Source organism: Notolabrus celidotus, chromosome 15, assembly GCF_009762535.1.
Source record: "Notolabrus celidotus isolate fNotCel1 chromosome 15, fNotCel1.pri, whole genome shotgun sequence".
In the NCBI taxonomy this organism is placed as follows: domain Eukaryota; kingdom Metazoa; phylum Chordata; class Actinopteri; order Labriformes; family Labridae; genus Notolabrus; species Notolabrus celidotus.
This window is the reverse complement of record NC_048286.1, coordinates 9,295,970-9,317,147: the sequence shown is the minus strand read 5'-3', so window position 1 is coordinate 9,317,147 and position 21,178 is coordinate 9,295,970. Positions and strand designations below refer to the sequence as shown.

General features: G+C 41.2%; 1 protein-coding gene across 1 annotated transcript in view; it reads left to right on the top strand.

The window, feature by feature from the left end:
* LOC117826497 (receptor-type tyrosine-protein phosphatase mu-like) overlaps window positions 1-21,178 on the top strand; it is a 191,731-nt gene that overhangs the window by 110,560 nt on the left and 59,993 nt on the right. Inside the window, 7 exon segments of the mRNA XM_034702595.1 lie at window positions 8,178-8,322; window positions 8,324-8,386; window positions 8,388-8,453; window positions 10,675-10,711; window positions 12,565-12,639; window positions 14,112-14,247; window positions 15,569-15,598. Coding sequence (XP_034558486.1) covers window positions 8,178-8,322; window positions 8,324-8,386; window positions 8,388-8,453; window positions 10,675-10,711; window positions 12,565-12,639; window positions 14,112-14,247; window positions 15,569-15,598 — 552 coding nt within the window.

Below are 21,178 nucleotides of genomic sequence, written 5' to 3'. Positions count from 1 at the left end.
ACAACTCTAATCTCTTTTAGGTGAGAGGGCTGAGAGGCATGACTAAGTGACAGGTGGCGCACATATAGAGAAATGTTTGTAAAATGTGACCTGGAGTCCTGGAAAGAGTCCCTGAAGTCAAAACTTGGAAACATTTCTGACACAGACGGTGTGGTGCAGAGTTAGGACTTAAACCCCACAGCATAGTTAGATTTAATTTATTGCTGCCGCTCATGCTGTAAGAGCAGCCATCACTTCACTGGAGTTGTGGGCAGCTCATTTTGAGATTGAACACTTTATGAAATCAGTTTTAAAGCTCCTCTGAAATTGGGATTTGACAAGAGAGAAAGACTGATCCGCAGCACCACAGAGCAGATCAGCACCAGGCTCCATTTGATAACGCAATCTTGCACGCTGATTGGGTTTGGGAGGTAATAGAGCTCCAGACATTTGAGTTTCAAACAGCAGATGTTTTGCTGTAATACAGGAAGAGCAGCGTACTGGAAGATCACACGATAGCGCCGGCTCATAAAAAATCAAGGCGTAACAGATGACAAATGTCCGTTTCACTTCAGCATCCGGCAGTCATGCGGAAGTCAAATCATATTTCAGATAGATGGAGGCAGATGCTGTCACTGCTGATGGAGGCAGTCTATTTTTCATATTTGTGTAATTGCTAATCGGTATAACATTTCCAACTTGGATTTGGCTTCTAATCTCTGAGGACGACACGCGTAGCCGGGAACAATTTTTACCAGAGGGGACACTGTTCCTTTAAGAGGATTAGTGAACTGTCTATCAGTCATGTCGTGTTTAACTAATGTTTGCAATGGCCCCTCGTCCGGGCCAGAATACGCCTCCTCAATTCATAGCATCAAAATAAAAGCTTACATGCTTCTGCAGAAATAAATGATTTAAAATGCTTTCCTTATCTCCACACCACTAAATCTGCTCTTCTCCCTTTTTTCCTCCCATAACCTTTGCCTTGAGCGAGCTCACACACATATACATAAACAGAAAAAGAACTATAAACAGCAGTTTCTCATGTTGTTATAGCACATTGAGCAAACTGAATTCCTGTGTAGTTCCTACCCTGTAGCATCAGATTATCTGAGCTCCACCGTGCTCTGAAATCAGTTAAGTGATTTTCTACAGTCCTAAAATAAGCGCTAACTTTCTTTGATCACGGCGTACCAAATGCTAATAGCTGAGCCTGAACGTGACACTACTCGATGCTTTTTACGATTTAATGGCAAATATAATCTATTGCATCTTCTAATTTATTTGCTTTACAGCTTTATGGACACGAGGGAAGTATAAAGAGTGAGAGGACAGAGGCTTGGAGGGAGGATGCTGGGTCAGGAGAAGTGTGTTACTTACAACCGCTCCTAAATCAGACTCATAGGCACACAGAGCAAACCGATTAGCATTAGAGAGAGAGACAGTGATTGAAATGCTCCCCATACCCCTTCCCTCATCTGCTCAAACAGCCCGAGTTCTTCCTCTATCTGCCCACATGAAAAATAAATCTGAGTTTCAGGTCACAATCCAGTCGATTCCGAGTCAATCCGCCATAATTGGTTGGCGTCACGTGGCGGCAGAGCTGAAATCTATCGGGCAGCAAGGCTGGAGGAGGCCTAATTGGTGTCAGCTCAGGTTGCACGGATACTGCAGGAGTACAGGTCGGCCCCGCTGGCCCCTCCAGCAGACTACTTTTAACAGCTTATACCGTCCTTCTCGTATAGCTTCTGCCTTCGTTCCACCGTCTCTTCTTGTCTCTCAATCTTCTGCTCAGGGATAGAAGTTGAACATTTCAGCAGCTTTGCAATTAGGCACAATTACCTGGTACCTATTTCTCACAAAGGAGTGAGGTGTGAGCTTTGGGTTTTTCCACCTCAGGTGTCTGTGAGCTGTCTGTGCTTCTGTTGTTTTCACTAGAACAGGTGACTTACGTCTGATCTGTTTATCATTGACTAACTACATCACAGACTGCCCTGGAGACGACCTGCATAGGAGAAAATGTGATGTGTGTTACATTGTTTAGTACTGCAATAACACTTAAATGTGCTATGAATAAACACACATTAAACAATGCACATTAGCTATATTTCAAAATAAAGCTGAGTTTTTATATCAGGGGAAATGTACTCATGCTGAGTGAGAAAGCAAAGCGTGCTTACATCAAATCATTTCTTACTTATTAAGATTAATTCAGACTTCTAGGATGTGTTAATTGAACATTAACATTTTGTGATAATGATTAACTGTTATCTATTGTGTAGCTGTGCTTTGGAGTGATGCCAGCAGAGCACATTTTTGGCCTTATTAACTTTGACATGCTGAAAATCATAAAATAAAATGCTTCAGATTTTGAGATACTTTTTACACCTTTTTAAAAACTAAACAATAAGACTTAATTATACTTACCAGGTACATAATTAGAAGGAGATGTTGTTTTCTTTTTCGCTGCATTTTGCCAAACTCAAAATTGTAGATACTTTTAAAATATATACTTTGAAGAGTATTTTTAAGGGGCTTTGTCGTGCCTTTTTCCAGAGGATAGGAGAGGTGGATAGAGAAGGACACGGAGAGGAGAGAGCAAGGGATGACAGGCTAAGGGTCACGGGTCAGATTTGAACAAAGCTGTAATCTCTGCTGTTAAAAACTGAAGCAAATACAAAAGTGCAAAAAACTGAAGTAATCTGGGTGTCTACTGGAGGCTGCCTCCAAAAGCCAAGGAATCCCCATTAACAACCACGTTAAAATAAAAGGCAAAATTGAACATGTTTACAGCCCGGTAAAGATAACAGTTTTAGTCTGAATAGCTTATTATTACACCCTGTGCTGGGGCTGACATTTTCTATAACTCATTATTTTTGAAGATATTATGACAAAGAGTAATGCACTTATTTGCATAACTAGGGACGTGGTTGAGTTAACTGGCAGGACAGCACTTTGTAGCTGTTTGCGGCCCGCTTGATATCCATTTCTTTGCATGTTTCCAGGTTGACCGTTAGTTAGGTTGAGTCAGCATCTCCAATATCCCCTCTTTAGAAACCAATCTTTGACATCATTGCGACTATGTTCATGTTGTTTTCAGGCTGCTTTGGGGACTAATAGAGGTTATACTTATGGTTTAATATAGTCTCACCTTTGTTAAATACACCTTTTTATAGTTAAGCAAGAATCAATGTGACTCTGTGAAATAATCGTATAACTCAGAGTCAGTTCTGCATCATAAATAATTCTCTAAGCAAACACTATATTATAGATTAATAAAAGACCTTTACTTATAAGAGATATTTACACTCAGTGTTTCTGCTGCTTCTCCTTCATTAATTGATTATCATCAGTCTGGAAGTATTTCTCTAGCTGGCATCAGATCAAATGACAGATCATCTGTCAATTATTCTCTTCTTTGTTCATGCTATCATGGCTTTTGTCGTTCATGTTGTTGTTTGTTGTTTTTCCATCACTGGTTCATGTCATTCTAAATCACATGATGACTGAATGACTCTGTTCTGTCAAAATGACTCATAATGTAATTGTGAACTCAGCGTGAGGTGACAAGGTGTCAGGCTCCAGAGGAACAGTAAATGACAGCTCAATTATAGATATAAAAACTGAACTCATTGCATGTTTTTTAAATCACAAACATTAAACCTCAGTCTGATTTTTATGTTATAAGCCGTAAAGAGGTCAAATAGTGCGTTTGTCAAACCCGAGGAGTGCTGCTTTCTTAAGTATTCTATAAGCAAGTTACGGCTGAAAAAGGCTTTCCAGTGCATCCAGTAGAGGGGTATTATTGTCGCTATCACTTACAAAGAGAACAAAACATTTTCATTAAATTGCAGATCATTGCGTGCTGTTTCAGTTTCTCTGCGCTGCGGTGAATATCTTGTGGAAGAGACAGCAGTGGTTTAGATTCCACTTACAAGAGTTCTTACCCTCGGAGCCTCATAGCCTTTGGCACTTGGTATTTTGCCTGAGGAAAGGAAGTCCTATTCACACTGTGTCTATCATGAAGTCATGGCACAGCCACAATCATCATATCATAAGGAGCCACCTGGGAGGAGGCAGCTTTTGTTTTTATTCCACATTCTGCAGATTGATTTAGAATATAACGTGCAGATATGAGCGAGCTCTGAGAGTGCACAGCACAGTAAAAATAAAGACACTTATTGTGGCCATACTTTTTGCTGGGAGCAGCTGTTTTCTAAAATATAAACAACACACGATACACTCTAAAACAATAGATATTGTGAAGCTGTGTCAAACCTTAAGCCTTACAGCAGTTTGACTGACAGCAGATAGGATTTTTTTTAAATTACTCTATAGTACCATCGTTAGCTCACATCAATCTACAGTGTTTCGGCCGAGGCCCCACAGCAGCCACATCACTCCATTTCTCTGCCGCTCTGCAGCCACTTAAGGGGCTTCGTGTACTGTCTTCTCCTGACCTTTGACCTCTGCTCTCAATAGGGGGAAAGTAATTAAAGGCTGATTTCTGCTGCAGACTCTCAGTAGGATTAGATATTTCATCACCTCCCAACCCTGGCACTAAATACAAGTACTCCAAGGAATTGGGACACACCCACAAGAGCAAAGGGGGATTTTCTAATGACACTGCAAGCACCTTATGATAAACTGTAGGGTTAAAGAGCACCATGCTTGTACACACAAAGGGGACACTTAATCATCCAGTACCAACCGCGGGGAACAATTGATCATCTCCAGGGCGGTTTGTACTTGCAACTATTCAGCTTCAGAGAACAGCCACTACAGTGCACATTTTTCTGACAATGATATTTTTTCTCTGCTTGTTGTTTCTAATAATGTGGGCTAAGGGAAAATGTTCAGGGTTATCTGAGCTTTTCATCCTGAGCAGTCTTACCCATTTCATTTTTGTATGGTACACAGTAATGAATGGTTCACTGTGAACAATGGCTGAAGCGGTTGTTTACAAACAGACTTATAATGAAATCACTTAATGAGAGAGCAAGGTATGTGTGCATCATTTATTTATAATACGATCATCCATCATTTTCAACTCTAATCAGTTAGGTCTTTGTACAGGGGAGATTGGTCTCCTCTAAACCCTATTGATATCTTAAAGAGCTGGGGAATAGGCCACAAAATGACTTTGAATGGAGCCCTCTGGATTTTTTCTGCCACCACAAAAAAGTTCTGTTTACATATGTTACTATTCACAACCCAGAACTGCAATGTGATGGTGTCTAAATAATGAAATAAAAGGTCAATGCTAGGTGTTAATGCAAGCTGTAAAGTGGGACTGCATTGCTAAAATAATTGAACAGTTTTTTCCCATCAGTATTAACTAACCCATTCACACACTGTGTCATATTACAGTCTTTTCTTTTAAAAGCTTCCACGAGTAAGAAAGAGAAAGAGAGAGTGAGAATCCAGAGCAGTCAAATAAAGAGTTGTTACATTATTTCTGATGGTTTTACACCCTTAAGAACTTATAAGTACATCAGCACCTCTCCACACAAACATTCAGGAAGTAGCTCAATTTTGTTGGTGCATTGCAGACTTCACACTTCTTCCTTCTTGCTGTGTGTCTCTGCTCCGCCCTCTGTCACAGCTTCTATATCTCTAGTTAACTCTCCTCATTCACAGGTCGGCAAATAGTGACGTTTTAAGTTCTTTAGTCTCTGATAAAGACGCACAATTATATTTATATCTGTAGCAATCAGACAGAGAGCACATGAGAGAGACAGTGATGTCACCTGGTCCCTTCATGTTTTCCATCAGTCCTGACCTGCAGACTGTTGACAGGGAGCCTTACATCACTGCACGATGATTGATGCCCATTATATACTACCGTCGTAAGGAGAATTACAAAATATGGACAGAGAGCGCACTCTCTGCAGAAACACACCACCAGATACCTCCTCTGGATTATGAACTATAATATTTAATTTGGTTATGCATGATTTTTTGGAAAAACGTGTCCCATGCATAGTCCTCATCACACTGGTTGTAATATTGATTCCTAGTCCTGACAGGATCTGATGCATTTTATGCCACCTTCTATTGCTAGAACAAGGAGGCTTTCTGATGAAAATTTAATTGCTGAAATATGTCTCATGAAAGCATACACATTCACCACATTTGTTGTTGGATTTTCTTAAATTAGCTAAATTACGTGGTAAAATCAACCACATCTGCCGTGGTGTGTAGGTCTATCTCCTGTGATGGTTCTCTTGCTAGTTTCTCAACAAAAAGGTCTAAGATGACCTGGATCTCCTGTGGTTAATACACTTACTATTGACAATACCTCAGACCAATCCACTTCAAAAACACCAAAACTATCCCTTTAAGTCTTCCCTCCCACAAACTAGATTTCCAAAATGATAGGTGTAACTATTTTACATAGATCTCATTGGCTGCAAACACTTGAACACAATGCAGACTGAGTCATGAAGGTGTAGCTCTACGTGGAGTTTATTTAAGGATTGAATGTATGAGCCTGTCAGTGTATCCAAACACAGAGTAATACCTGGTGTAAATCGGGCCCGTTGTGTGTCTTTGATGTCTGACAAAAATATAAATTCATCCTGACTCATATGCAGACATTTGCAGAAATATTTGTTGGATATTGTGACTTATGTATATTTGTATCAATTCATGCCAGCTTGCTTTTCTCTTCGTCACTGTCTCGCCTCTGCCAACTGTCAGTCAGCTGGATAATATTGTTTATTTACTGATTGTGAATGTGTTTCCTTGAGAATGTGTGTGACACAAACCAAGAGACACACTATCAGAAAATGAATTAATGGCTAATGGTGGAAAAAGTCTGGAGGGTAGTATTAGTCAAAATAAACTCAGCTATAAAAGATTCTGCATAATTACTTCTTTTAGTTGTGTGAAAAAAAGTTCAAAGCAGAAATAAGCGTAGCTAGGGGAACGACAGCATGTCACATCAAAGTATCATCCATTCATCCATGTTTCATGAATTCATTCATTGATCAGTGTCGCTTGGCTCCATCCTCTGTGATAATAACTTCTGTTTGCACGGCTTTAGAAATGGAACACTGCTCCCCGATCATGGCAGGTTCTTCTCTGTGGCAGCTGTAAACAGACTCTTTGTCACTCAGAGACTCAATAGATTTAACAGGTGGATGCGAGATGCATACTAACATGAACGTCTATAAGACAGTCAGTCACCCCCTCCAGCTAAGTGGCCGGCTCAGAGACAATGTCATCTCGTCAGAGGCACAGAGGGCTGCAGTTTTGATCCAGCTGAACACAAGGCACGGACACAGAGGAGATGGAAAGAGCTGTTAACCTTTTCCGTTGTTGAATAATGAAAATGCAAATAACGTCAGACCCTGTCCTGTGTCAACACCCATTCATCTTCTATTGTTTTGTTTTAGTCTACCCTGTTCACCCTCAAAAAAATAATTTTATAGAGTTTGACTTTATCACTTAATGTGTACTGATGTGAATACACGTTTTTCACTTCTCGTTCAATAATTATTTTTACAACCCAGTTCAAAAATGTTGGGACGCTTAAAACATTTTTTATTGGATTGTTCACAAATCATTCAAAACCCTATTCTTAATCGAAAATAGTGCAAAAATGTTGAAACTGAAAATGTTGTTTTACAAGACATGCTCATTTAAAATTGGATGCCAGTAACATATTTTGACAAAGTTGGGACAGTTGCATGTTTAGCATTGTTTTGCATCACCTCTTCTTTTAACAACACACTTTTAAAAGCGAAATGTTGTCCCAAAGAACATAATTATTTTGGGGGGTTAAAACTATTGTTTCCACTTTTTCTTTTGTTGACAAAATCTTTGATGGTTTTTGGTAAATGTTTCACGTTCTTACTTTTTTGGTTACTTTTGCACACAACAGTTGGGTCTACTACTAGAGTCTGCTATCAGAGGAATAAAATCCAGAAAATTAAAGGAAAAATTATACATGTATCTGGATGATGATCTGCTCAAAAATATCTTCTAACTGCTGTCCAAATAAAAAATAGACCTGGTGTACTCTCAGATTTAGAATTTTTTAATCAGGCATATTTGTGCCATTCATAAAGGTTTTTTTAGAACTCGTAGTACAAACAGGCAAAATACACATTCCCTGTGTTGCCAATAGTGTTCTTGGAGTGCCTGTTTGGCCTGATGGAGTCTGTATTTCTGTTTGTGTCTTGTATTTGCAGTGCGTACCAGGTGGTGGTGGAGGAGGAACGTCCACGCAGAGCACGAGGCACGGCAGAAATCCTGCGATGCTACCCAGTTCCCATCCACTTCCAGAACGCCACGCTCCTCAACTCCCAGTACTACTTCACTGCTCAGTTCCCCGCCTGGCGGCATCCACTCGCCACAGCCGTTCACTGTGGGAGACAACAAGACCTACAACGGATACTGGAAACGCTCCTCTCTTACCACAGAAGAGCTACAGTATCTACTACCAGGCTGTCAGCACAGCCAACGGGGTGGGTGTGTTAGATGGTTTAATTTTATCTGTTTCTGGTAAAGTTACAGGCAAGCAACATTTTACTTCCAATGAGGACACTGATGGAAACTCTGGACAGTTTTGTTTCTCTCTAAGAACCAGTGATGGAAAGTGAATAAGTGACTAAATCAAGTGCTGCACTTAAGTACAACTTTAAGGTGAAGAATAACTTTAAGGTGCTTTAGTTTTCCCATTTAATATTACTTTACACCTCTGCTACCTCCTAGTTCAGATGGATATATTGCATATTCTATTCACTGCAGTTGTTTATAGATTCAGACAACTAGATATTGTAGAGGGCGTTGAATCAAATGAACCTCTGCTCTTACATTCAATGTTTTTTGATTGAGTAGTAACCAACTCGGCCCAAGTTTCTCTCTTTTAAATGATATGCAAATACAGAGGCTTAACATTCTGTAAGGTTTCATAGAATGAGACTCTGAAAGGCAGATTGAGGACCTCGTCGGCTGAGAGGGACTGAAGTGGCTGAGCACAGGAGTCCCTGACTCTACACTGTAAGCGTTCACAAAGGCAGACACATGCACGCAGCAGCATCTCTTCTCTGATAGATGTGTCAGTGCTCTGCTGAGGAGCACCAGCAGCACTGTCTGCACTCTTAATAGGCTACAGCCGGGTCAGGCGTGGAATGCAGAGCTCCATGCGCTGACATGCTCTCTCCCTCCATTACTACCCCCCTGTTCCCCCTGCCTTTTCCAATGGAGCTATACGCCAAATGCCAGACGGGCTTTGATCAGCGGCATTTAAGAGAGGCAGCCGTTCCAGCTCTTCTAAACGTGGGCGGCAGGCAACAACAACGGGGTTACCGATCATACAGGTCGCACCTCTGTCATCAAGTGGCTCTTGGCGGGGCCCCTTTCCTCCTCTGAGCCACTGCAGACAGCTTGATGGCGACTTCAAGGCCTCTACTGACTGTGGTCCTGAATGAGAATCACCATAAACAGCCTCCTTGAGAAACAGCAGCACGTCTTTAAGGATGGCAGTAGGAACAACACGTGCATCAGGGCTGAATCTAATTTAGTAAGTTTGCTCTCTGGAGTGAAGAACTGATGCTCTGAAACTTTCCAGGGCGGCTCGGTGAGTGGTACGATGGTGCTGTCCTCTTCAACAAACAATGAGAGAGTCCCTTGTTGACACAGCATAAAGCCTCCTCTCTATGATGAAGACATTTCTGACATTTTTATATTCAATGTTTTCCTTCACAATAGCCAGAAGCACTCTCTTTCATTAAGCCGTCACCTGTCAATAGATAGCAATGCAGGCTTTAATTAATGTCTAATGATGTTGGAGTGATTTGTATGAGCCTCTGAAACAAAATTAGCACTTAGAAAGGTGAGTGCCATCCATACTGGAATTTTTTTCTGCACTCTTTAGAGATACAAATCTAATATAAGTTCCTGTTATGTTGGGTTTTACAAAAGCCCCATCTGACAGCTTAAAAGCAGCTGTAATATGAATACATTTGATCACATGAATATTTTTTTTTTTCTCTTTATTGTGCCTCTCATGGCCTCTAGTCTCTGCCTCTCCTGTATGCGCTCTGTGCTCATTGGACAGCTTGTCTGGGTCAAACACGGGGACACAGCACTCGTGTCTTTTGTGCTGTATTACTCATTGCCTCCCTGTTCCTGTCTGTGTCCTTTTTCCTGTTCAGCAGACCATTGTTGACAACAAACTTCTCTGCCAACAGCGAGAGCCGTGTTTTTTCGTTTTCTCTGTGTGTTGAAGGCTGTTGTCAGCATTGAAACTCCATTACATATTCAGTAAGGCTCCCTGACGTGTCATTTTGGAGCGCCGCATGCTGGGTTGGTTGTCGCTTGTCACAGGGCTCTGCTTCCTCCACAGTGGCTGACCACCTTGAGCCACGGGCTGCCGACAGATCGCTGTTGGCTGACAAATCAGCAGCTCAGCACCGCTAATCTCTGCTGTAGGCCCTCTCGCCCAACTGCGTTTTGTGTCACAGTCATTGGGCTCAACAGATGATAGGGGACAGCGAGGAACTGGCCAAGCTGTTTTGTTGTAAACATGAGTTCCTAGATAGGTGTTGTAGCTCCCTGTAAGTGTGTCTTAGTGTGTGTGTATGTGTGTCTCATCTCTGTGCATGTGTGTCTCACTGATCTCTAATTCGTTGTCTCTTTTCTTCCTTTGCTTCCACTTTCCTTTTTATTTACCTGTTTGTACAGGAAACCAAAATTGACTGTGTTCGAGTCGCCACTAAAGGTAGGAAGAGATCAGATCGTATGATGCAGTTTGCTTGTTGTCTGATGTCTCTTGCATAAGATTCGTTTTAAAACTAACAAAACTAGTATAAAACTATTTGGATTTCAACAAAGTTTGCAGGTGTGCATGATTTAGAAACCACTGACAGTAGCACACAACACATTTATACCACACCATCATGACTCGAGGAAAGCAATATGAAGTATTTAGCCCCTTTGGTCAGCTTGGTCCTGCTGTTTAAAAACTGAATGGAAACTAGGCTATCAACTGCTGCATATGTGGTCAGTTTTACCGCGTGATGTGCATCATTTCAAGAAACTTTGACACAAAAATTTTGGTGCAAGTATGTGCTCCAGGCAATTTAATTCATATGTGCCTCGTACGTGAATGTTGCTTAAATTAAGTGACTTTCTGACGGCAAAGTACAGCTCTGAAAATTGTGTGAATATATACAAAATGCTATATTTAAAAATAGGGTACACTTACAACAACATTAGTGTTTGAGTTGGAATTTCTTTTTAAATTAGCGAAATTATGCGGTAGATCTGACCCCATCTGCAGCAATTTATGGCCTAACTTGCATGCCAGTTCTCTGGACGGTTTCTCAACAATGAGGCCGAACTGACCGGCATACCCTGTTGGTGAAACACTAACTTATGACAGCTGCCTCATATAACCCACCTTAAAAAACTTAACTACCCCTTTATTACCCTCTAAACTCCTTGTACCTTCACTGAATTTCCTTAAAGAGGAAATGTATTTCTTTCAACTGCTTTCAAAATAAATAGCCAATCAGAACAGATTTTTTTTTCTTAGATCTGGCAGTTTAGTCCTTCAGTCCTTTTTTCAAGCTTTACTCGGCCTGCCCTCTTCTACCTAGCCGAAGTTTCATTGAAAGAACATTTATTCTAGAGATTATTGTCTGATAGCTTCAAAAATGTGCAGAAAATTAACACAATTTGAAATAAAAGTCATACAAATGAATGTCAGTCACATCCTGACACATCCTCCTCCCTTCATAAACTTTGTTAACTCGCATGTGTAAACCTTGAACAGTGTCTCCAAAGACAAAAATGTGAGATGTGGTCTTCACATGCTTCGAGTCAATACATTAACCAAGAACATTTGTTTTTTCCATGACTCGGAGTCTGCCTGTGTGCCCACCGAGGTCTGTTAGTACTTAGCTATGCTGCCCGTACGTCCTGCTCCACACATTAAAGGTGATGGAGTCTAAGCACCATTGATCCGGGAGCAGAATTGATAAGGCCGGAGGGAGCCCTAGTCACACTCTGTTCTGGGCCGTGGGCGGGTCCTGTCACATGGCCCAACAATCTTCTATATGGTGGAGTTTGCATGCAACTCCACTATGGATTTCTTGTAGCTTTCCAGATATCTCCATCTCCACGGCTCGTTCATCTGGAGTTAAACGGCAGATACTCCAAGTAGAAAGATCATAACAGCAATTTATCAGCTGAAGAGGCACATAAAACAGTCTTACATCAGGCACACAAAGATATTAACCTGTGTGAAGTGACTGCTGTCGCTAACTTGGGGAAGCTAGTTGTGTAATGATTTCTGATACTGGAATGGAAATATTTCTTTGCCTAAGTGATAGCATGATGATTGGAACTGTTGGTTTGGCTGTTCTCTGCTTCAGTGTGGCCTCTCTCTCTCTCTCTCTCTCCTCTCTCTCTCTCTCTCTCTCTCTCTCTCTCTCTCTCTTTCTCTCTCTCTCTCTCTTTCTCTCTCTCTCTCTCTCTCTCTCTCTCTCTCTCTCTCTCTCTCTCTCTCTCTCTCTCTATCTCTTCTTTCTCTCTATTGCATGCAATCCTGGATCCACTGACTCTACTCAGCCGCCATACTCGTGACACAGCTCACAACCCCATACCTCCGCATCGCCCCAGCAGCCGGAGACAACCAGCTAACAGGTCAGACTCGAAGCTTTCTGCAAAACTCCTGACCACGGCTCGGTTTAATCCAAACTGAGGATTCTCTCTACAGGACAAACAAACAAGTTGCAGTTGTGTGGTTTTGTTTATTGTGGTGCTGTTTGCTTAGAATCAGTGTGAATAAATCAAAGACTCGCAGACATTGTCTTCTGCCTTCATCTCTTCAGCGTTACTGGACATGAAAGACCTGTTTCAGGTGCGATTGTCATTTGATGTGTCAGTAATGGAGATTTTTGGTGGTAGTTAATCCCCTTCATGAATATTTCTCATTATCTCTGGGAGATTAAGAGTTGGTTTCCGCTGTTGTGACAACTGTAAACACACAAAAAAGATGCTGAAGTTTCAGGAGTGTAGGATTTAACTATTACAATTCTCCTCGGTTTCTTCTAGTTATGTGTGAATTTCAACTTCTCGTAGACTGGAGCTGAAGAATATTGAGTCAAGGCAGCAGACATGCAGCACTCACAGCTCAAATGGGGATTTGTCAGTGACAGCTTTTCTGTAAGATTAGCCTGTAACAGTATATTGGGACTAAATCAGCTCCATCGGTCCAGACAGGATTGTTAATATGTCACCAGTCTTGAAATTCTCCACAGCTCTGCCTTAAAAACCAGCATATAAATAAGGCCCAGCTGTTGAAAGAACAATATGTCAGCGCAAGGCGGGAGAGATATTTACCTTTCTGATAGGGAGAGAAAATGGCAACACTGAGGAGAGGAGGAAACACGCTCTAACAGATTTGTCTGACATAACAATTTATCATTCTAAATTTACCCCCAGTGACAAGGAATAATGGTGTTGTTCAGGTGGACAGTTGTCATTCGAGCAGCGTTGCTTCCCTCCGAGTGCTTCTTATCACTTCCACAGGGAGCACATGCTGTTAAAACAAGGAGCTTTTTTTCCCCCACTTCCTCTCTCTTTGTGTCTCTCGTCGTTTGGCTATCTCCTCCTGAGCTGATATTTAATGTTTTGGTTATTTCAGGCTTTTTTATCTTCCCGGGTATTATCTCTCCCGCCCTGCATCCTCCATTTTTCTACAGCCCTTCTACAACCATTTGCCCCAAACATGATTAACCAAGGGTAAAAGATGAGGCACACTTATCTCCCTCGGTGCAGCTTGATCCTCTGAGCACTGCTGTCCGCCGAGGTTGGAGCTAAAGGTGGAGTCTTCAGGACAATAGGGAGCCACAGACTTTCAAAACAAACTCTGCTCTGGGCCATTTAATGTGTATTGATATTTACGGTGCAGAAAATGCCACAGAATATCAGCGGATTGATTAATCAGCCTCCACACAGTCAGATCAATGAGAGGAAATAGTGACAGTATGGATGTGCACTCTCCTGTGTGGCTCCTGTAGAACAGCAGAAGACGGTCATTAGGTTCTGTTCACGTTGTGTCTGATTAATCACACGTTCCCTCTTTGATTGTTATGCATTGTGTTGCTTTTCAGGAGCAGCCACTCACAAACCTGACGCCGTGGAGCCGGAGAAACAAACAGACCACACGGTGAAGATTGCTGGCGTCATCGCTGGCATCCTCCTCTTCGTCATCATCTTCTTAGGAGTGGTGCTCCTCATGAAGAAAAGGTAAGCGTTCCTTCTTACTTGTTGAAATAAGACTTATATAAGAAGTTGAACTAACTTGCCGAGCACTCACAGAATAAGTACTCCCTGTTTTTATCATTTTGTATATTTCTCCCTCAAATGGTAGCATTGTCAGCGTCAGAATAAATAATTAATTTGATTATGTTGATATGCCCCATTAAGACTGTTTACAGCCATGAGATACAGTCTGCCATGAAAAATTAATCCTTTTCCACGGCAGCCTCAAACAAATGCGCTTCAGTGACATTGGAAAGAGAATAGGAGGCCGTGGTACGGGGAGAAGCTGGGCGGAGATAAGAAAGAAAAAATGATGAAAGGTTCAAAACGGAAAAAAAAACAATGATCGGGTAGCAGAAGGCTGAAGTTTACATTAGCCCTGGACCCCATACTGGAGAGAAGTCCTCAGTACATATCCAACCAATCAGGAGGACTAAAGCTCAGCAAATATCAACCCTTCTTTTGTCCACAGCAAGACTTCAAATAAAACAATGTCAGCTTCTGTAGAGATCTCTCTGCTCTCTTTTATATCTCCATCGCGAGGCAAAAAATAGTTCCTCTGAGAAACTTAGTGTTAGCCGTACTTTATTGTATTTTCTCCTGTATTGTCAGACAGCTTGTTTTGAATTAAAAAGTAAAGGTCAGCGCAGTAAATGGAGTAGATGAAGCCGAGTGGGAAGGTATAGTTGTGTCCTAATATAATCTCTTTGTTGCGTCTTTATTTCTGACAGTAATTCATCAGTTCTTCAGTTCATTTTCCTCATCCATGTCTGTTTAGCACACAATCAGTGGGTGGGTGTGAAAATCAGCACACAGTAATGGAATTGTTTTCAATTAGCCGTAATCAAACCAGAGATGGAGATGACTTCATTGGTTGAGTTTTGTGTAATTTGCTGTTAGCAGCGGGGAATGAGAGTTGTGTTTAGACATCCAGACTACTCATTAAGTTTCCACCTCGGAGGTCAGATATGATCTTTTTTTATAGTCTTCTAAAATGATGTGTTCATAAAAAGAAGGGGTTGCCATCACATGTCGTATACCAACTCAGTGTAAATTAAATTAGAGAGCTTGTACTGTATGTTACTGTACTAAGGCCCTCGCCCCCTGTGCAAAGCATGACATGACTCCAAGCGATCACCTTTGCCCTCATGTTCACGAGTTTACCTCCACGTATGCCACCATATCTGATTTTGTTCATTTCGACTCTTTTTTCAAACATTAATATATTTTTACTTTTTCTTTCCTTTTCATTCCATCCCCTCCCCCTCCTCCACTGCTTAAATCCTACCACCACCCCAATCGGCAGAAGAACCTATCACTCCTACACTTACTACCTGTAAGTAACCACTTTGTGTAATGTTAGTGCCATGCTTCTCACCCACACGCTGTTTCACATGCATGCAAACAGCCATGTCATCCTCCTCCTGCCCAGAGCTATTACAGAGGCCCCAACTGTAATCTCTGCCGGAGGAGCGGGGGACGCCACTCTGATGCATCTCCACGCGACGAGCACATCGCACTGTATGTCACATTGGCACGGCTTCTGATGAAAACACAGACTCCCCCATGAATCAAACATGACGCTAAGATGTTTCTACAGACATCATTTCTGCTCAACTTTTAAGGAGTTTGTTTATGAAATGATGAACTAAAATGCCTTAATGATTGTACGGCTGCCAAACTCATCTAGCAAAAGGCAAAAAAATCAATGCAGGAGCTACTGCATTTTTACTGAGTGTGAATTTTTCATTTGCCTCCGATGATTTCATCTCTGTTGACTTGTCAAAGTTAGCTTTTTTGAAGTGCCTATCATAGTGCATCTCTGCTTTAGCTGTGCCCAGAACCTCAATGAGCTCGTCCAAATATTTCGTATATATCCAGCCTGCAAACGCCACATATGCAGTCAGTAACTCTATGTATATCTGACATATTTACACACTGAGGATTCGAGCATGAGCTAACATTTTAATGCTACTAATTTGGCTCCATGTGCATGTGATCATTTCAAGTTTGTCTCCACCCCTACTCATCTTCTCTGTTTTATAAATCCACCTCAGATCCTTTTCCCCCCTTTTCTTTCCAAGCATGATTTTTTTGGGTTGTTGCACGTCCATCCCATTGATTCCCTGGTGATGGTGGAGTTGTGTCTTAAGCTGACATCGCTACCTAACAAGCCGACGTGATCACAGAACAGCCTCCTTTCTATTTAGCTGTCTCCAACATCATGAAACAATAGCCGCTGCGCCGCTTTAGTCGCTCTTAATAGAACAGATGATTTCAAATCACACCTCTGAATGGTAAAGAAGCTTATTCTGCAGCTCTGCCTTCCCTACTGAAGCTCATAGGCTCTCTCTGTAAGGTCTTTGTGATGGATGCCGACTAATCTGTCTTGAGATGGCTGTGATCAGAGGACAGAATGGAGGCTGCCTCACATCAAAGAACATCTCAGAATACACCTGGAGATAATACCACTCTGCGTGTCACTCATATTAGATCAGACCTGTCTTGAATGGAAAGCCCCGGTGACTTGGAGGAGTGGTGGCATAAAAGCTGAGCGCACACGTTGGCCAAGCTGAGCAGAGAGAGATGAGGTTGTCAGTGAAACAATCAAAATATCACTTTTGTGTTTTTGTGCTTTCACTTGTGACATGCAAACATGGATTATTACAAATGTGCGTACAAAGGAGAGGCACATCTCCAATAACAAGACTTCCACAAGCACACTCAGGATTTATAGCCAATTTGTAGTCATTTGTCCTGGTTATGGTTTCAAAGAGTATTATTTTAGCTTTCCAGCTAATAGGAGAGTAAGTCTGAAGGCACGTCTCTCCTGATTGACAGGCGTTAGCTTAGCCAATTTAAAGGTTTAAGGAAGTCGCTTCAGAAACTCAAGACGGCAGCTGCAGCACGTACACGTTTTCCCAAAGTCTTGTGTGTCAAAATGAATTGTGGGTTCACTGTTGAGATTTAAAAAAAAACGAGGGAAAGAGCCGGCTGTGAATGTTGTGACTCCTCTTTAAAGCTGCCAATATGACAATATAATATACAGGTGAGATAGAGCGAGGGATTAATGATCCCCTTTGGGACATGCGCCATGACAGCAGCAAATGCTAACAGATAACGACACGCTGATGAAACATAGGAATAAATAAGACCTGAACACCTGAGATTTTTTTTTTTTGTTTATTTCAAACACGAGCATCTCTGTAACAAGTGATGCTTCTCTCACTTCCTCTGCTGATGCTGTTTGTTGTTGATGTTTCGATCTTCGGCGCACTGCAAGCTCATTATTTTGTCAGCAGGAGGAACACGGATTGAATTACACATTATATACACCGCTGGAACATTTTCCTGGAGAAGATAAGTGAGAGTTTGTATGACTTTATGGTTGATCTGGATTTTAACCACCAGGCCCCGTTCAAAGACTGTTCTACATCAGCTAAAACAGTTGATACAGCTGTGCGTCATTGATGACTGATGATTGGTGTTATGTCCTATTCAAAGAAAACAACCCCTCTTCCTCCTGTTTTTTAGGTATTAATATATGTGATAGGTAGCACATATTAAATGAGGGGGGGCTTGTTAGCTAATTAGGAAGACCCTGATTAGCATCTTGAAATGCTAAAGCTGAAGCTAAGCCAAGTGGCATCCTCCAGTGTTGAAAGTCAAGCCACTGCAGAGGTGCAAAAACCTGCAGTTCTTAATGTCCACTTCCTCCAAAGGCCAAGGATCCCTGTCAGCATTCATATCAAAATGCCCGCTTTTTATATTCAAATTAAATGTTTACAACCTGGTACGAAAAATGCTTTTGGTCTTAATAGCTCATTTCTTTATTGAAGATATTACGGCTAAGAGTTATGGCTTCAAAGCCCCTCATCAGAAAGCAATGGGTGACGTCTATGAGTCCATGTTTTATACAGGCTATGATCTCACCATAGGATCACTCTATAAGATGGCCATTAGTCCTTTGATCCCACACTAATCTCAGGGTGTCTGAAAGCATCTTCAACACAAACATGAGAGAAACTTGGTATTGGGTATATGCTAATATTTTGCTTATATTGTCTTGTTTTTGGACTGCATTCTCAAGATGCTCTCCTGTGCTCATCTGCAGTTTTGATGACAGCCTGGTGCCAGCTTTAAGATTACAACACCTCTATGATTGATGAACCCCATTAATGCTTTCATGCATTCATCAAAGTCTTTAAAGGCAGGAGAACATCCTGCAGTCGCCAAAATATGCACTTTAGGTGCATTGCCAGAGGTGACTGCGGGGGCTTCGCACGCCGCACAACATCAGTCAGAGCGCTCATCAGGTATGCAGTTACATGTGTGATCAAATATATGGCTCTCCTTTAATCAGGTGGCCTCGCTGGCCGCTGTGCCTGCTGCTGCTGGGGACATGAAGGAGATCAATTGGCATAGGGCAAGGGTGATGATTGGGTCTTTATTCCCCCGAGAGTTTGAGGCGTTCATCAAGCAGCAGGTATGTTAAATAAGAGCAAACGGACACTTCACTCTCTGACTCGTCTGTCAGACTTGTAGAGTTCTCCTCAAACCTTACTTATAGTCAGAGCTGAAGATTTCTTTCACATAATCAAATTGTTTAATTTTCCATCTTGGTTAACGATATGATGGAAAACCTAAAAACGTGTAAGTTCAAACTAAAGCTTAAGAAGTTAAAGTTGAATACAAAATAGAAACTTTAAAAATTGAACTGAAGGTAGACACTGAGCTGTATATTTGGTAAGAAGGCCAAGTCTGTCTTTCATGAATGGTGACCAGCCTGTCGGAGGACATGAGACAACAGCTACACATAGATGTGCTTGCATTTTTGATTTACTCATATTTTCCAGTTTCAGTACTGCAATATATTATAGTATTATATATATTATAGTGTGGACGACATTTACAAATGCAAGAATAATAACAATGGTCTGAATGTTTTGAACAAGACTACTTCCATGAACCTCCGACAAAGACAGTAATAAAGTAAGATGGCTCACTACCAAGCTACTTTCATGCAAACTTTACTATTCAAATATTTTCTCATACATGTACACTACCAGTCAAAAGTTTGGACACACCTTCTCATTCAATGGTTTTTATTTGTTTGAATTATTTTCCACTTTGTAGATTAATACTGACGACATCAAAACTATGAAATAATCTGGTTTTGCCATAATATGGATTATAACAGTAGTCAAATAGGGCTATCCATTGTGTACTAACCCTACCTCTGAACAACACAACTGATGGTCTCAAACACATTAAGAAGGCAAGTCATTCTACAAATGAACTCTTGACAAGGCTCATGTAAATTAGAAACCATTCCAGGAGACCACTTCATGAAGCAGACTGAGAGAATACCAAGAGTGTGCAAAGCTGTCATGAAGGAAAAAGGGAGCTACTTTACAGAATCTAAAATATAAAACATATTCTGCTTTGTTTAACACTTTTTGTTCATTAAATAATTCCATATATGTTCTTTCATAGTTTTGAAGTTTTTGGTGTTAATCTACAGTGTTTCAAATAATTAAAATAAATACAAACCCTTGAATTAGAAGGTGTTTCCAAACTTTTGACTGGTAGTGTATATCGGATTCATGTACGTTGGTCAGGCTGGAGCACTTGGAGGTTGCCTGTCTGTGGGATTTAGGGCCATCAATTGAATAGCCTAGAACCTGGTCATCAAATTCTGCATGCATTTCAGCAATCGAAGTCTTGTTTGCTCCATTCATCCTGGTGAGTTAGTGAGCTTTAGATACTGAATCAAAACGGATACAAGCATCAAAATGTCTGCTTGCAGCGTGGTCAGTTGTCGGAATCGATATTCCAACCATGGACTGAAGTTTTACAGAATAAGGACAGGATCAGAATCAGAATCAGACAGGAACCGGACCTTTCACTTTTCTCTTCTCTATGTAGACAGAGTTTAATTATAGGAGATGAAACTGACCAAAAATATTTCAGTATGGACCGCCATGTTTCACTTCCATCTGACAGGTGGTCACATATAGTAAATTATAAACATGATGTGATGAGTGCAAACAGTGACTGGCCCAGCGATAGACAAACACATATGGTGTTTAGCAGACTCTTACAGTTTTATATGAAGGAGAGAAACAGAGCGGTATAGGTAGGATCAGCTACTGTTTGTTATTTACTTTTAACACCTTTATTACTTCAAAACACAGAGAGAAGTTAGACTAATCATTCTTTGTGAATCTTACTCTTCATTATCATCGTCTCTGTGCTCAGTATGAGAATTGGAGGCCTGCTAAATGTAGCATGTATAACACAATGTGCTCAGGGCAAACACCTTCATTAAACCTTACAAGCCGAACATGCAGCAAGAATCACATTAATTGGTACAAGCCTTGCAGATTTTTTGCACCTACGAGCTCTGAATGTTGATGAGGACGGGGAAGAGGAGGAAGAGCAGCTCGAGCAAGGCGAGGGGACATCATGCACGGAGCGACAGAGTTTAAATAGATGCAGTTTAAAATGATGTGTCATAGACAAAACCATCTGCCCGTCACAGTTTGACACCATACACAGAGGCTCACTAAACTACATGCAAGATTTTGTGGCAGGAAACAGACCATGCTGTGTGAATTTTTGGAAATGTCACGTAAACACTGCTTTGGGGTAAAAAATAAACGGTGTCCTCCTGACAGTGACAAGCAGCTGAAAAAGTCAGGAGAACTTTTGTTTGTGTTCAGTCAAACAGATGGTTTAGTATGTGACATAAAAACTCACAAATCTGACAAAAAATCAGATCAACTGTGCATGGATGTAGTTCATTTATGATACATGTTATTACTTGATTTAAGTCGAAGTAAACCAAGGTGAGGAAAAGACCTGACATGATTCTTTCTAAACTGGAATCTCAAGACATAACACCCAGCAGACA